The sequence below is a fragment of the Muntiacus reevesi genome, chromosome 3 (assembly GCF_963930625.1).
Source record: "Muntiacus reevesi chromosome 3, mMunRee1.1, whole genome shotgun sequence".
NCBI lineage: Eukaryota > Metazoa > Chordata > Mammalia > Artiodactyla > Cervidae > Muntiacus > Muntiacus reevesi.
In genome coordinates, this window is record NC_089251.1 from 236,626,165 (window position 1) to 236,643,765 (window position 17,601).

The 17,601-nt window shown below is 35.7% G+C and overlaps 1 protein-coding gene across 1 annotated transcript in view; it reads right to left on the minus strand.

Annotated features, from left to right (window-relative positions):
* Window positions 1-17,601, minus strand: part of KCNH7 (potassium voltage-gated channel subfamily H member 7) — a 492,333-nt gene that overhangs the window by 14,771 nt on the left and 459,961 nt on the right. Inside the window, exons 10-12 of the mRNA XM_065927873.1 lie at window positions 13,939-14,191; window positions 10,814-11,019; window positions 8,931-9,027 (exon numbers count right to left, since the gene is read on the minus strand). Of these exons, the coding sequence (XP_065783945.1) occupies window positions 8,931-9,027; window positions 10,814-11,019; window positions 13,939-14,191 (556 nt within the window). The remainder of the gene's footprint in view (window positions 1-8,930; window positions 9,028-10,813; window positions 11,020-13,938; window positions 14,192-17,601) is intronic.

Genomic DNA, 17,601 nt, shown 5'->3' on the forward strand with positions numbered 1-17,601 from the left:
TTTGAATAACTTTAACACAGAATTTTTTTAAACTTCCAGAAATGTTGTTCTTTCTTTTTTTTATCCTACTGAAAATGTAGCTATTTAAGAAGAATTTTTAACCTTAATTCACAGGGCATTAGATTACTGTCATGAAATACATTATTCATTTCAAAATAAAAGAATACCTGTGACAGTAATCACATTTATATCTCAGAAAAAAAAAACTATAGGGTAATTTAAACCTTATTTATATACACTCAACAGTCATTTGTATTCTTAAATCTGGTGCACTATCTCTTTAAGGAAATGAAACAGTGAAGAAAAACATGTCCCAACTCTAAAATATCACCACTATGCAGTTTATTGTTCGTTTATTTTTAACCTTCATGCCCTCTCATCTGTCGTGGTCATCTACTCATTGTGAAGGTCAAATCCAGAAGCCCCCTTATGGTAAAGGCTGGCAGGCTGAATTTCAGCCTTAGTTCAATCTGTATAATGGCCTTGACATACCATGCAGTTTGGTTGTACAGCATATTGCAAATAATATAAAACTTGAAAATAGTAATTAAGGTAGGTTTACTTAATTACATTAAAGCCAGTAGTGCACATTGGCTGTTTTACACTAAAATGTCAGGATAATTTCAGCCCTGAACATTGTGTTAGAACATATTTCAGCAGGAAAAACTCTAAGAGACAAATCTCGGAACTTGTTTCCATTAGTGTCCTGGGGAGACAGTATAATTCTCCATCTGGTTACCACTAATAACAAACCAACATACTCCAGAAGGTATATCATTTTCTAGAGAAATGTTTAAGAGAGTGTCTCCATCTACCCTCTGCCTGATTACACTTACTTTGTTATTTATAGAAGGCCAAATGAAATGATTTAAGGCCACTCCAGAGAAACTTCCAACTGTTTTTTAAAATTCCCATATGGCACAAAATTAAACAGAAATCTTTTTCTTTTATTTTTAAAAAATCATAATTTAAAATTTGAGAAGCCAGAAAGCAGCCCAAGGTACAAATGGATAAAGTTCAAAAACCAGCTTCATGCAACATGGCTATTAAGGAGTTAGTTTTTTACATCCTGCCAATTAAAGTTAAATGCAATGAAAGCAGATTGCTTAATTTATTTTCTTTAAGATTTCTCGCTTGCGCAGTGATTTCATCATTGCTGAGAAGACTACAGACTTTTCTAGTCTCAAGCGCTGTAGACATCTTGATTGCTCAGTATATTTCTCTTCAGTGCTCAACCACTAATCTAGTTGGTTGTAAATTCAAGTCTTCTTACACAAGCCGTCTATCTCCAGTGTCACTGACACAGCCCTCCTTCATTCTTGTCATCTCCTCCTGTTTTCTTTGATTTTAACTTCTTCCCACCTGAAAATTTGATCATTTCTCCCACTTTATGAACATACCATTTCATTCTTCAAAACATAATAGTTTCCAGCTTTATGCAAGTAAATGTTAAACACAGAAAATGCTTCATTTCTCGAAATTGTCCTCATACCTGCTTAGTGGAGTGGGTCAATTTGTTGCTTCTAAGTAAACCTTTGTACAGTTTGGGCACCAGGAGGATTGAATCAGCAAAGGCTTCTCATTTTCCCTGAAATGCTTTTCTTTTAAACACTTTCATGGAATCTTTTCCAGCAGAATCAAATGCAAACTAAATTATCATTTAATTCCTAATTCTAAACTAAGTAAGGATAATGCTAAGGTGGACACTTGTAATGAATGCACATCACAAGTTATTAAATCACATGGTTTTTTTCAGCTTGGGCAGTCTTAGGAGTCCTCTGTAGATTTGTAAATCCTCATACATAGTAAAATGTTCTGTCCCACCTAACACATGGGCTTTGGTCTTAGTTTACTAACTAATGGCTTGATTTTGGATGCTTAGGTAAAAATTCATCAGTTAACATATATTGTTAAATTGAATTAGAACTTGCTTATTTCAACTTGGGATGTGTTCATAATGTGGTGATGGGGAATTATTATTTAATTCTTGTGAAATGGGACAAATTGTTCTATATACATGATACCTAATCCTTTAACAAAAATCTCCAGTAAAAACAGGATCAAGAAAGAAGAATAGTTTTATATCCTTGATTTTTTTCAAGTATATAGGGGAAGTTACTCCATATTTTTTCTTTGTTCTTTGCGACTGAATGATCAGCCAGATGCTTTTTGGAACTCAGGCCATATGAACAATCTGACACAGCCCAACTGCAACAACATTTTTCTATTCCATACTAGATAAAACAAAGCTTCAAATTTGATCATTTAAAATGACAGCTGAAATGACAGTCTATTTGTGGATTAACAATGGAAACTGCTCAGTCTTAGGCTGGAGGTTGGCTAATGGAATACATGAAATTGGACTGAAATGCATTATAATTAGACTCCAGTTACCTCTAGATTTTTATGGCATGTTCCATTTCTGCCTTTTTCTAGTTAAACTGACTTTTTTTTTTTTTTTGCAGGGGGGCAGGGCACTCCAGGTAGCATGTGGGAATCTCATTTCCCCAACTAGGGATGAACCCATGCCCTCCTGCAGTGGAAGCATGGAGTGTTAACCACTGGATCTCCAGGGAAGTCCCTTAATTGGATTACTTAGTAGACATTAAATAGCATTAGGTATTATTTTTTCTTAATGTTATTCTTAGTGCTATTTTATTATTATTATTTCTTAAAGTTGCTTTCTTGAATACTATGTAGAAATAGTATTCTGAATAGCAATCAGAAGAAGTTATTTACCTTTTCCCCTTTGCTAGAAATGAGACTGTATCTCCTGTTACAATCATTGTACAAAGGAAAAAGTTGGCCTTTTTCATTAAGCTTGGAATTTTTCTGACTTAGATGACTGAAAACTCTTACAAAAAACAAACAAAAACCTTGTTTCTGTATGTTGACAGTCTATCTACCCACCTTTTCTCACAGGATACAATTCTAAAACATTTATGAATTGTCTTGTGGGTGTCTCTCTGGGTTCTGGATGGGTTGAAGAGTGTAGAGTGAATGTCCTGATGCAGAGGTGGACCCATCCATCTTAAGAATGATTATAGAAAATTTTTACATTTCAAACAATCTGGGAACAAATGCCTGTGCTCTCTCCATCATTTATGGAGTTTTTCTCTCAATTATTTATCATTTTTATTTGTCAGACCTAACAGGTGGACCCAACTTTAGGTTAAAGAGAGGCATTTAATGTGCTCTCTTATCATTTAAGATTTCCCACTGGTAACAATTTTGAGATAAGTTGAGCATTTTCCAGTCAACTGCATTAAAAATTTTATTTCATTGGAACACTGGATTCTAAAATAAATGTCTTCATTTGATTTCAAGTACTTTAGTTCCTCTCTAGCATCAAAGAAAGTTGAAAACAGATTAGCATCACTTTTCTACATAAACACGGATAAAAATCTATCTTAAAAATTAAAATAAAGATATATTTATTTATTATTGAAATGTATAACAAAAACTAATCATTCTTTATTATTGGAGAAGATGTTCCTAAGAGGTGCCAGATTATAACAACAATATTGTTAAAGGATTAACTTCATAAAATTAGAATTTGACCCATTCCTATTTTGTGAAAACAAGTTTAACAATGTATATATTTATTCTTAACTTCAATAAGTTTCATAGAAGTTATTTTGGAGAAATACTTGCTAGACTTTACTGACTTTTGTATGACAATGTGAAATCACTAAACCAGGATTAGAAAAAGATAATGTTTATTGCTATTCTTTGAAACATAGGTATATGAGTTAAAGAGCTCTTTCCATTCTTATTTTCTGGAACATCAGATTTTTTTCAGTTGAATATATACAGAATTTAATAAAAAAACACATGAGTGGGAAAGTAAGAAAATTACTCTTAGAATATATATATCTCTTAAAATGGGTTCTTTTTGTATGATGTGTGACAACCATCTAAGTTCAATGTAAAGAGGATGTTGAACATTTAACACAGTTAAATTTTCTTTTTTGGAAGTGGGCCTATTAATTGATGCTCTCATTGAATTACTGTCTCTCAAAGGGTAACTGACTCCTTAGATTAGCTTTCAGTGTTTAATAGCTACTTTGATATTCTATTTTCTGTTCATAGAAAAAGCTGAGCAGCATATTCCAAACATTCAGTCACAAAAGAGCTATCGCTAAAAATACATATATGTTTGTGTGTATGTATCTCATGGGCCATTGTATATGCTATTGTTCTAAAATTTATGAGTATTATAAAATATACACAATATAAAATTTTGTTCTATTCTATCTATTATTATTTTTTGGCCACACCATGCAGCAACATAAAATACCTAAAAATTTCACAACATAAAATTTTAAAAGAAATATTCTCATATTCAATAGACTATACTGGCACACTCTGAAGTAAGTACAATCCAACTTTGAAGAGTATTTAGACTATTTTCAACATGTTCTAAATGGTTAAAGCTCATTTATTTCTGTTCTGTCCAACTATCTTTTCAATGCTTGTGATCACTAAGGAAGTCATTGAAGATACACTTTTATTCTTCACAGTCTGTAACAGTAACATTCTACTTTCATCTCAGAAACTGTAACACCTCCCCCTACAATAACCACAGTCAAGTTGGGAAGATCCTGGGTACCTCTATGTCAGAACTTTACCAAGGAAAGAGAACTTCTTGAAAATATCCTCTCTGTCTCTCTCTCTCTCTCTCTCTCTCTCTAAATATATATATATATATAAAGTGTCCTCAAATTTGGACTCGAACTGACAACTCTTTCTATTCAAGAACTGAGTTTATTTTCTCAGAAGTACAGAGCCTATGAGGACAAACCACTTTCACCTACAAATGTATTTTAGGAGAGAAGAGGTCCAATATGTTAAGCTTCTATTTAGTTCAAGTCATCCTGCAAAGTTTCTATATATATCTTTTCATTTTTAATATTTCTTTTTGAATGTAAACTCCTTAGCTGCACATGGTAGACACGGTGGGAGGGAGGTATAAGTGGGGACTGAAACCTGAAGAGTTCCGGTGCTTTGTTGGGTAGGTTGTGGGCAGTAATTGTAAGATTCAATGTGTCTGTCACCAATGGCCAAGCATGTGTTCTTCCCTCTGGTTCTTGATGCCTCTGCTGATTAATTCACAGTCATCATTACTCTTGGATATATGCCCTCAAGGTATTGTTTCAACTGAGCAGTAAACTAGCTCTAAAGTAATCAATACGTTTCATGGGCAGTTTTTCATTTATGTAACCTTCATATCATTTGGGATCAATTATCTTCTGAACTTTCTTTATTCTTTATAATTGCTTATATGCATTTTTTCCCTCCCAGATATTGATTCTATATCAAGAAGTACAGAATGGACGGCCGTTCAGATCTTTAGACTGGGGTGATTGGGACTAAATTGCTTTCAGCAAATTTTAAAGCTGCCTATAGCACCATGGAGTCCTGAAGACTGGAATAGGCTCTCAGGCTCTGGATGGTGGTTTAGTCGCTAAGTCCTCTATGACTCTTGCTACCCCATGTACTATAGCCTGCAAGGTTCCTCTGTCCATGGGATTCTCCAGGCAAGAATACTGGAGTGGGTTGCCATTTCCTTCTCCAGGGGATCTTTCTGACCCAGGAATTGAACCTGGGTCTTCTGCACTGCAGGCAGATTCTTTACCAATTGAGCTACAGTTTAGACTGGAGCTAACTGTGTTTTCATATTGACTTACTCACTGATACACCAGGAAACTTCAAAAAGTTACAGGCAGGCAAATGCCTTATCATCAGCATTTTATATAAAACAGGTCTTATACACTAAGCCTGAGATTAAAGGAAAAGTCTTCAGAATCAATAGAAATGTCTAGTAGCATTAACACAATATAAATTGTGACATGCTCTTAGGGCCTTATCTGGAGATAAAAACGTTTGATTATTTAGTTCGAGAATGAGGAAACTAAACAAGACTGAAAGGAGATTTAATAAATCTTCAACTGTATGGGTGACATTATTATATAGACAGTATTGTTAAGCTGTGTTTTATTTTTAGTGAGATCAAAATATGAGATTAACTTCAGGATAAGGGATTTAGATTAAGTCGATAGAACAGCTTGACTGTTATGGTTCTGGTTTTAGAAAAAGTCACCAGGAGAATAATTAAGGACATTGCAGAAATAAATTATCACCTAGCTGTGAGTGGTTTATTGTTCTGCAATCAGCCAGAGGATTCAACAATTAGCCTAATTCAACAGATATTTATTCACCATGCTTTGCTAAAGGAGTCTACTATTTGATAGAGAAAAAAACACAAATATACCAATAACCACTGCACAAGGCATATTTAAAAATAAAGATCTTCTTTGAGTTACTATGGGGTTACAGTACCATAAACCCACTGTAAGTTGATAATCATAAGTTGAAAATACATATAATCTACTGAACATGATAGCTTAACCTAGTCTAAACATGCTCAGAACATTTACATTATGCTATGTTGGGCAAAATCATTTAACAAAAGCCTATTCTACAATGAAGTGTTGAGTATCTCATGTAATTTATTGAAAATTGCATTGCAAGTAGAAAACAAAATGGTTGTAAGTATATTTGGCTATTTCCCTTGTGATCATGTGGCTGGCTGAGAGTTGCCACTGTCCAGCATCACAAGAAACTACATTATGGGATATCACTAGCTGGGAAAAGATCAAAATTCAAATTTGAAATATAATTCCTACTAAATGTGTATCATTTTGCACTACTGTAAAGTCAAAAAATCACAAGTTAAACCATTGTAAGTTAAGAACCATCTAAATAACAAGATAACAAGAGGGAAGTGTCTTAGGAATTCATAAAAACAGAAAATCTGTATTTTTGAGAAATTCAAGAAAGAGTTCACATTGAATATCACTGAAGTTTAACCTTAAAAAAAAGTAATTTAATTTATTAAAAAGTGGTGTGGTATAGTTTTGCTTGTATGTGTGCACATATGTGTGTTTGAGGACAGGGAGGTAAATTCTGACTAAGGAAAGGATATAATAAAAAACACAAAAGTGATGTACATGGAAGAAAGGGCAGCTGAGTTAACTTGGAATATAGAGCAAGTTAAAGCTAAGAGATGAGTTCCCCTTGGGAGAGGATTCAGAGGAAAGAGGACCAAGAAAAGAACTGATTAAAAAGGCAAAATGAGGAAAAGAATCACATGGAAGATGCTCAAGTGCTAGTTCCTTAATTCATTCATTCTTTCAACAAATATTTGTTGAACAACTGCTGAGGCAAGCACTGAAGCTTTAGGTGACCAAACATTTCCCATGAGGTTTGTGATCTACAGGCAGACATCATTGATTAAATAATGATGCAAATCATATGGAAGTGCAACTGGAATAAATGTTGCAAAAGAGAGGAGCTGATAAGGGAAGGATGGTATGAGATAAGACTGAAAAGGTTGGCATAGACTCACCCTATGAAGAATTTAGGGAATGGGAAGTCCTTAGAGGACTGTACATATATGGGTGGCATAAACCAAACTGAGTTTAGAAAAAATAATTACCAGTGGTCCAGTGTAAACAACAGATGAAACAGGGGCAAGCTGGCAAGGTGAGTTGAAACAAGTTTCACTGACCCAGAGTCGTGGTTATGAAGATGGAGAAGAGTGAACCAAAAAAGACCTAGTCTCAAGAGTAAATGGCTGTGTTGGAGGTACTACTAATAAAACTTGTTGGCAAGGCTGATGGAGAGGTTGAGAGAAAATTGGTTCCTAGAGAGACTATCTAGTCTGTGCAACGTGTTGAACGGTGGTACCATTTACAGACATGGCAACTGATGGAGAGAGAGGTTTCCAGGGGTACTAATGATTTCATTTTAAGAAGTTTGAGTCGCTGTTGTAATTTCCTGTAGATGGTTTAATAGGCATTTGGATATAGGAGGCTGAAGTTCAGATGTTCTGGTATGTGCATGCTAAGTTGCTTCAGTTGTGTCTGACTCGATGCAACCCTATGTCCTGCAGCCTGCCAGGCTCTTCTGTCCATGGGATTTTCCAGACAAGATACTGGAATGGGTTGTCATGCCCTCTTCCAGGGTATCTTCCCTACCCAGGGATCGAGCACGCGTCTCTTACATCTACCTGCATTGGCAGGTGGATTCTTTACCACTAGCGCCACCAGGGAAGTCCCTAGATAGTCTGGTATTAAGATACAAATATGTACTTCTCCAGAGCTTCTGTGGTAGCTCAGATAGTAAAGAATCTGCCTGCAATGCAGGAGACCTGGGTTCGATCCCTGGGTCAGGAAGATCCCCTGAAGAAGGGAATAGCTTCCCACTCCAATATTCTTGTCTGGAGAATCCCATGGACAGAGGAGCCTGGTGGGCTACAGTCCATGAAGTCACAAAGAGTCGGACATAAACTGAATGACCTAACACTTTCGCACTTTCACTTTCATGCACATCTCCTATGTGAAAATAGTATAGGGCTTCCTAGGTGGCACTAGCGGTAAAGAACCTGCCTGCCAATGCAGAAGACAATGCAGGAGACGTGGGTTTGACCCCTGGGTTGGGAAGGAAGAGGGTTCGATTCCTGGGGGAGGGCATGGCAATCCATTCCAGTATTTTTGTCTGGAGAATCCCATGGACAGAGCAACCTGCAGTCCATAGGATCGCAAAGAGGCAGACACAACTGAATCGACTTAGCACACACATGTATGCAAAAATATAATTAAACTATGGGTATAAATAAAATTACCTAGGGGAAGAGTATGATAGAATAAGAAGAGAAGAAGAGGGCCTAGGATCAGCTCTTGAGAAACACTTCTGAGAGTTATCAATCAGAAACCACATCATTAGCTACTAAAAAAAGCAAAGGATTTGCCTTCCTAAAATCTAAATTAAGTTTACCCTTGACATAAGAAGTACAATGAGCATTTAAATAAGCAAGACTAATATTGACATGCTCCACATTTAAACTTTAGAAAAGAATGAATTACCTTTGTCTCCTTCACTATCAAATGACAATCTCCTTCGCAGTTTACAGTTGTCTGCTTCAGAATCATGCATGGACTGTGATCGTAGTAAGAGATCAGCCTTTGTTAATGGAACGTGAAGATAAAGTGGAAAATTATTCAGTCTGAATATAGTGTATCATCAGTAAACTCTACTATTTCATATCATTTCAACCACTTTAAGACTTAATTAATAGATTGCAGGCAAATAACTACAACACTTTGCTTAATGATTTTCTCTAAATTATAAAATAGACTGAGAATAATTCTAGTAGTTTAACCAGGGAAATCGTAGTTGTAGAAGTTATTTATCAGAAATGTTTGGGGATGATGTCAACACTTACAGACAACATATATTCCTTCCTGTGTAATATATTTTATGTAACTTGGAAAAGTTAAAATAAAAATAGCAATAATTTAAAAAATTGAAAAATCTCTATCATTGCAGAAAAACATGTGTAAACTAATTATAATTAGCTATGACGTTTAAATTACATGGTAAAGATTGCATGGTTAAATTTCACAACAATAAATAGAAGGTTGAAATCAATAAACACTATGCTCTGAACCCTATTTTGTTCCCCATTCTTCCTTCCTCCCTCTCTCATAAACAAAACTGGAGGTTTCCAAATAAATAAAACAAATGGAAGCTTCTGTTTTCTTTATTTGGTTGCTGCCTAAAGTTTTTACAAAGAAGTTATCTGAGGTAGATGCTTATTTTTTGAAGCAAAATAAGAATGAGGTCAGTCATATTAAACTGCAACTTGATAAAATTTTGAATTAAAATCATTATAAAAAGCATATACTCTGGGTAACTTGAACCTCTTACCACCTGATTTTTCAACTTTCAGCATTTTGAAAAGAAGTAATTTTCTGAGCTGGTACTTTGGGTTATCAAATGGTACTCTGGTGACCTTAAATTCTTTAAGTCTCTCACAGTATCCTGAGAATGACTAACTCCAGGGAAAATGAAATCTACCATGTTTTACCTAACTATTGACTTGAGAATCTTACTTTCCAGAGACTTTATTAGTTAACATTAAAAGACACTTGCAAGTGTCAAAACACTTGGTTTCTGGCAAAAAATGTATTTAGAGTTGGAGTTAGGATTATGAGTTTGGTGGGGAGGGGAAGGAGATAGAGAATAATCTAGTAATAAATTGTGGGCTGCAATATAAAATCTACTCTTAGAATACTCGCAGGTGGTAAGGACATATTTTCATGGTGGAGGAGGGTGAGTGAGGGCCTTAAGGGCTACACTCTTGAAATTGATCCTATGTTAAAACACATGCAACATTACTTAAGATATTATTTCTACTAGAGTATATGTTATTCATTCTGCATCAATAATTTTGACTTAGGTATAGGCCTGATTAATTTATACTTCTACAATTTAGAAATTGTGTTAATACGTACCTAAACTTTAAGAATTTAACTTCTTCATGATTATTGAAAAGATACTGCTAACCAATATACAGTGTAAATAGTATCTGAGAGAATATTTTAACCTCTGTATAAGATAAACTCTTTTTAGGTGATTTTCAATAGCTTAGAATCACCCATTTATAACAAATAATGGTCACATTCAATATTAAAATAAAAGGCTATTATAGATCAAGTATATCTCCTGAAAGTTCCTAAAAGGTCAAATTGAATTGAACTACTAAAGTTATTCAACATACTTGAGTGCAATTAAACCTAATTCATTCTTTATAATTGAGAAATTCTAATATTAAGTTGGCTTTTCTTTTCAAATATTCTCAATTGTTTAACCATTTACACTATTTCACTTGATCTTTCAGAGGTCCTTGGGCAATCTAAGGATAAAATAAAACGTCAGAGTCCAAAAATGAGCAGGTAACATATACCTTTGCACTCTCATGCCTCAGGTTGAAAGTCAACTCTAGGTTTGTGAGAAAGTGATCAGAAAACTCAGGATACATGTCCAAAACCTCTAGCAAGTCCTCTCTCTGAATCTTATGCAAGTCACAGTATGTGAGCGCTCTTACATCTGCGTTAGACTTTCCAGGTTTGGCATAAAGATGGACCATTTCTCCAAATATATCATTTTTTCCTAAAAGATCAAAAAGGAGGAAAAAAAAAAAGAATGAAGGAAATCTGAACTTACTGTTTTACTTTTAAAAGTTGAAGGGGACCACTGACCTATCCCTGAACCAAAAATTTCACAGTAAGACCCGACAGCCAACAGACACTTGGGCAGCACAATCCTAGGGCCACGTACTCACTGCCCCACTCGTCTTTGTTTGCTGACCACAATTTTACCTTTTAGAGCACTGGTCCTGGTATAATCCCCATTATTTCCTAGTTTTGATTCTTTGGCTAAGCATCTGGAAGGCAGCAGACACGGCTTTGGTTTGCTGTGTTTTTGGCAAGAGTCTAGTATGGTCTAATTCTGTCACTCTAGGAATAAGGGAAAGGCTGTGGCGAGTCACAAACTTTCTATCTCAGAATGGTCTCGGAAGGTGATGCCAAACATGGGGTTATGGTAGATCTCTTTTAACTTAGAGGATTGGGGGTACAATTTGCATATACCTGGTTTCCTTTAGTAACTACTTTTGGAACTGCACTTAATAATACCTCTAGTTATATTTTTTCAACAAATACAGTCATGTTTTTAAACTGTATGGCCTTTATTCCAAAAGTGTGTCCTTCCTGCTTTTTTGCCAAGCCTGGGGTTATTTTAGTGTCTGTTTTCTGATGGGCCCTTCCCATCCCCTCTGCCTAGCCACATGTCACTTCTTTCCTAGGTCTCCTTCAACTACGAGGATGATAATGACAGGAACAACAAATGCTTATTGACAACTAAGTAGGTGTCAGGCTCTGCATCAAATGCTTAGGTGTATTATCTCAGTTGATTCCCAAAATAACCTAATGAAAAAATTACTAATTATTATCCAAATGTTATGAAAATGAAAGAGGATTAAAGAGTGTAAACGGATTAAGTCAAGGTCACCTTCTTAGTTGGGTGAAATAAAGGTAGAGAGAGAACAGCCATAACTACATCCCATGCATTCTGACTCCAGTTAAAATCTTTGCACACTTGATATATCTCATCTCCTCCCATTATTTTCCCTGAATGTCACGGCCACTTAGATCTTTCTGTCTCTAAAGCCAAGATACTTAAAAATTGTACCTATGAAATACATGTGCAGTAACTACTGATGGAATATTGATTATGTAACTTTTAAAGGTAGTAGATGGCAGTGTAAAATGTACCTTTACATATATACGTATATCCTAAAGCTACTTTTCAGATTTAGAAAAACCTCAGTGAATCTGTTACTTATCTTTTTGGTAAACAAGTTCATATATAACCCAACTATGGAAACTACCAAAGACTTTTAAACAAAAAAATTCGAGGTAAAAGAAAAACTCTGTGATGTTCTTATTTTAAATGTGAATGTAATGGGGAGAAATCAGATGCCATATCTTTATAAGAAAAATTGATGTTGGAGAGAATACTTCAACTTTCATTTAAATAAATAGCTTAAAAAATGAACGAGGACTCATAATTTCTGAGACTTTTAAGTGCAGATTTACATGGAAGTGGAGACAGGAAAGGAGAATCTCTTGAAATTCTTTATAGTTTTGATATGTTAGTACCGATATTATCAGAGAAAAGCTCTGAACTAAATTCAGCATGAGGTTTGTATTTGTATTTTACATGATTGTAAGTGAGCAAAGAGTAAGCCAGTCACCATGTACAGCTTAACTACATTCTAAAATTACTATTTTATAAAGCAAGACAGCTTGTTACCTTCCTGTAGAAGTTAAGGCTGGCTGATTTGAAGATCAGGAATGCAATGATGCATGCTTCTTCCCTGGCAACAGACTAGAACTGTCAAGGCCAAATCAAGTGAAAATCTCGCTTTACTCTGTAGCTGCTAAGTGATTTAAGATATATTTTTATTCTTGGTCTGCTTATTGGATTATAAACCAAATTGTACCTTTGATCAGGTTTGAAAAATTTTTTAAAAAATTTCTCATCATAATATAATGATCAAGATATATATATCTCTCAAACACCTTCATTCATTTATTAGGTTTTGTGTTATGCCCACTGGTTCTATACAACAGTGAAGAAAATAGACAATATCCTCGTCCTTTGGATGTTAACATCAAGAGTCAAGTAAAAGGAAATCATTGAATTATGTGCTTTTTATTTAAATAGAACCAGATTTAATCCATGGGGAGAAAAGTGAGCGCACATGTTCCCAAACCTTGGGAGTGGGTGCTCCCAGGGAGACACAGCCTTAAACTTCCTGGCTAGGGGATAGGAGAGAACAAAAACTGATCTCATTTCTGTCTGCTCCCTTGTGCTTTCCCATTGTTTTAATATTCTAAAGAAATCCTGCCAGTTCACACTGAATACATTTATTTTTGAAGAGGCAGATTGGAGAGATGGACTTTCTTTTGCACCCAAACCAGTTTAACTTATGAATTTTTATCTCCTCAACACCTTGATCTCTGTGTGTTGTTTATAGCCCTATATTACTGATAACCTAGCTAAGGACTCATATAATTCTGTTTGATGGGATACAGTATAAAGTGTACAGCAAATAGACGAATTCATCAACACACAAACCCAGGTCATGACAGGCATTGGCACATGCTAGCAAGTATGCTTACTACATATACATTTTATTTAAGGTGATAAGGACTCAGCATGAATCCACGATCCTGTAATACAAAAAGGAAAATGCTATTTTCATATATTTGGCCTCAAAGGCTTAAGTGGCTGCCAAGAAGGGAAGCATTTACACATCAGAGAACAAGTAAGAGAGTCAAGAAAATGTATTTTCTGCAAGGTTAATTTGATTTGAATTGCATTTTAAGTAAAGCTTTAAAATTATTCATCAGTCTTAAACAGTACTCATAAATAAATAGGAAAGTCCTGTCTTCTGTCATTTTAAACTATGCATTACACTGACTGAAAGCTGAATTTGTGACTATCCAATTTTAAAACACTCACCCAGAATAGCTACCACAATGTCATCTTTGAGGATTTCAATGGAGCCTCTGGATAAGAAATAAAGCGCAGTGAGCACATCCCCACAGTGAACCAGGGTGTCTCCTGGGGGTGCATGGGTGGTCTTGAACTTCATTGCCAAAGCTCTAAGGCAACCTTTACTTGCCCCCCGAAAGGCTTTGCAGTTTTGCAGCAAAGTCTGGTTGAGATGTAGACAAATGTCAGCTTGTAAACATTCTGGGAAACCCTTTAGGACCTGAAGAAAAAAAGAGACAGAGTTTCATACTACCAGCACACAGAGGACCTCCACCTGAAATAAAGTATATTTCTTGTTCACAGCACCTCAGGTGTAGTAACTGTCACACAGGGTTCTTATAATGCTTCCACTTCACTTAACTTAATGAATATTTGGTTTGCTAAACATGTCAGAATCTGAACTCAAATACGTGTTCTCTGAATTAACTGCAGGCATTCAGACTCAACACAAATGCTGCCTCATTAAAATATAATGCCTACAACATTTCACACTGCTTCTCATTGCCTGCATTATGTTATGCAGCACCATACTGTGCACAGATATAATGCAATGTGACAATTAATAAGACATAATTAATGAAAGGCGGTACAACTAGAAAGACAACCTTCTGAAGGGATCTCAAGTCAATTTGGACTGCTATCTCTGGTATACATCTCAGTTATAATTAATATAAATAATGATCCTGAAATAGCCATGGTATTTGTAAATGTCATATACCAGAGAGGGCTCTTAGCTAACAATATATCAGTATTTACATTTCATAAGCACATTATTTTGCACTAAATATTTTGATAAGTACTGAAAATAGAGAAAGGAAAGGAGAACAGCAAAAATACTTTAAAAGTGCAGTTCAAAAAAAAAAAAAAGTGCAGTTCAGTTTTCAGAAATGGAAATTGTGCCAGAATTTATGATGCATACATAAAGCTTCTAACAGCTCTACTGTCTTAACAACCTATTCAGTGACTAAATAAAAATTTGTAAAAATGATTAAACAAAATCTTGTGACAAGTGCTGCTGACTTTAAACTGAGTAAAATTTTATGTTATTAAAAAAAAAAAATGTCCCGTATGCAATGAGTCAAAGATACTCAACTCTTGCTTCTCTGTATGTTTCTTAGCTATTTTGGGTGGCATATAGAGATTTAAATTCTCAGGTTGACTTTCCTCTGTCAGTAAAAATAAATTCATTTAAATATTCTTTGGAGTAGGGGGAGGAGGCATTATAAGTGCCTGATAACGTAATTTTAGGATTTCCGACCTTTTTGGGTCAATCTTGTTATTTCTGTCCACTACAGCTAAATGTAATAATAAATAATTTGTGTATGTAATTTTAACACATGTGCCCCATAAAAGAGCTTCAAATTAAATCATATTTTAGCTAACTTATACATATGAAAGCAGCCACGAGGATCCTGCATCTGCAAGACTACTGTGTGATGTAATTGGTCAGACTGGCTGTGACATGATAGAATCTTTGAAATACATGAAACACTACAGTCACTGTTTCCCATCTTGCTTCCTTCATTGTAGAGTCACTCAGAGAAATAGCTCAAGAGTGCTTTAGAAGAAAAGCCATATACTATGTGTTCTGGTCATGAATTTGCCACAGCTTGATGCTTGTGCAAGTCACTTTATCCATCTGTGTTTCTTTGACAGAGAATAAGAGCCTCTGCAATACTCAAATTTGTCGTTAAGTTACCAATATATTGTGTGCCAATTGCAAGACACTGCTTACCCAGCTCCACACAGCTGCATAAACTCAGACTTTTATCCTGAAGTTTCTGTAGGACCTAGCTCAGACCCAAAGAATGAGCTCTCTCTCCCCTTAACTGTAACCTTCAGGCTTCACTTCCATGACTGGACTCCTGTCGCATTTCCTACTTAGACCAGAGATCTCTACAGAATGATAACTCTGTCCATTTCTGCCTTTGGGGTTGGAGACCTTTTTCCTACTCTTTATTGGGTTTATAAGCAGCCCAGCTCCTCTCATGAAAGTAGTCCTCTAGTTTGCTGATCCTTCTACCAGTCTAAACTAATCACATTGGCTTTGGCAAGTGATGTTAGACTAAAGAAAAGTAGGTTTGGATAGTGTCTTCTGCTATGGTAGGAACAGACTCCAGTTCACTGGCTTCTTTGCATATGATTTACTTTTCCTGGCTGAAGCCCACTATTGTGCTCTCAGCCTAACTCTCAGGTATCCTTATACAAATAAAAACATAAGGAATATTATTCCAAGAGACAAATTGGATATGCATATTTTTCCCTTGGGATTTATCTATAGTATGGTACAAAAAGGCATTTTATATTTCACACAAATTGTGGAGATACTGGGTTTCTCCCATGGCTTGAAGAATCTGCCTGCAATGCAGGAGACTCTGGAGATGTGGGTTCAATCCTTGGGTCAGGGAGATTCCCTGGAGAAGGAAATGGCAACCCACTCCAGTATTCTTGCCTGGAGAACCCCATGGACAGAAGTGTCTGGGAGGCTCCAGCCCATGGGGTTGCAGAGTCGGACAGGACTGAAGCCACTGACCACCACCAGTGCAGATACGGCTATATCATTATTGCAGTCAGAACGAGGATGTTGAACTTACAGCTGCAGGCTTTGTATTTTTCCTGAGGTTTCTAAGATATATTTCCTGAGTATAACCTGGTTATAGAATAAAAAATTGTGCATGAACACATGTGTGTGTGTGTGTGTGTGTTCATGTGTATGTGTGTGTGTATGTGTATGCGTGCTTTGAGCTGGAGATGCAGATGAGAAGGTGGTAGGGGTTATATACTTACTGGGTGTGACATGAGCTATGGAATCAGATAGGCATGAGTTGAAGTTTTAGTTCCATCCCTTACTAGTTGTGACTTTTATCAAGTCAATCAACTTCTCTGGAGATTCATTTTCCTTTACAGTAAAAATAATATCTACCTCACAGGGTAGATATTAATTAATTATCACAATTAAATGTGATAATGAGTATAAATCAATAGAAAGTTTACTTCCAACTTTTCATGTGGATTTTTTTCACACATATTTATTGTTCCTAAAGAACTGTTACATTCTCTTTGCTAGAAATTGAGAGATACAGTGCCCAATGTATTTTTATTGGTCTCATTTGGTGACGAGGAAATTCACCACTAAATTTTGTGTTCCATTGCCTCAAGAGAGTTTTAATTATTTTTCCTTTCATCTCTCTAACTTTTGTTTCCTCTTTATGACTTGTGTTAAATATTTTGGCTTGTCATTTTGCACTCAAGTTTTCACTGTGAGTTGTCTTAAATCCTTTTTGAAAGTAGTCAGTTACTAAATCAATTTAGAAAGATGTTTTTGGAATTCCAGTATTCTTGGAATCATCCATGAAGCCTTAAGGGGATTTGGGAAAGTTTTTCAATATCTTTCTCTTCTCAAGTGTCTTTCTCATGTGTTCTCAGCTCCTAACACTCATCCTAATAGAAGTGACAATCACTGGAGAAAATAACCTCTAGTAGGAGGTACCATGGGGCTTCCCCGGTGGCTCAGTGGCCTAAAGAATCCACCTGCCAATGCAGGAGACGCAGGAGACAGAGGTTTGTTTGATACCTGGATTGGGAAGGATGTCTGAAGGAGGAAATGGCAATCCACTCCAGTATTGTTGC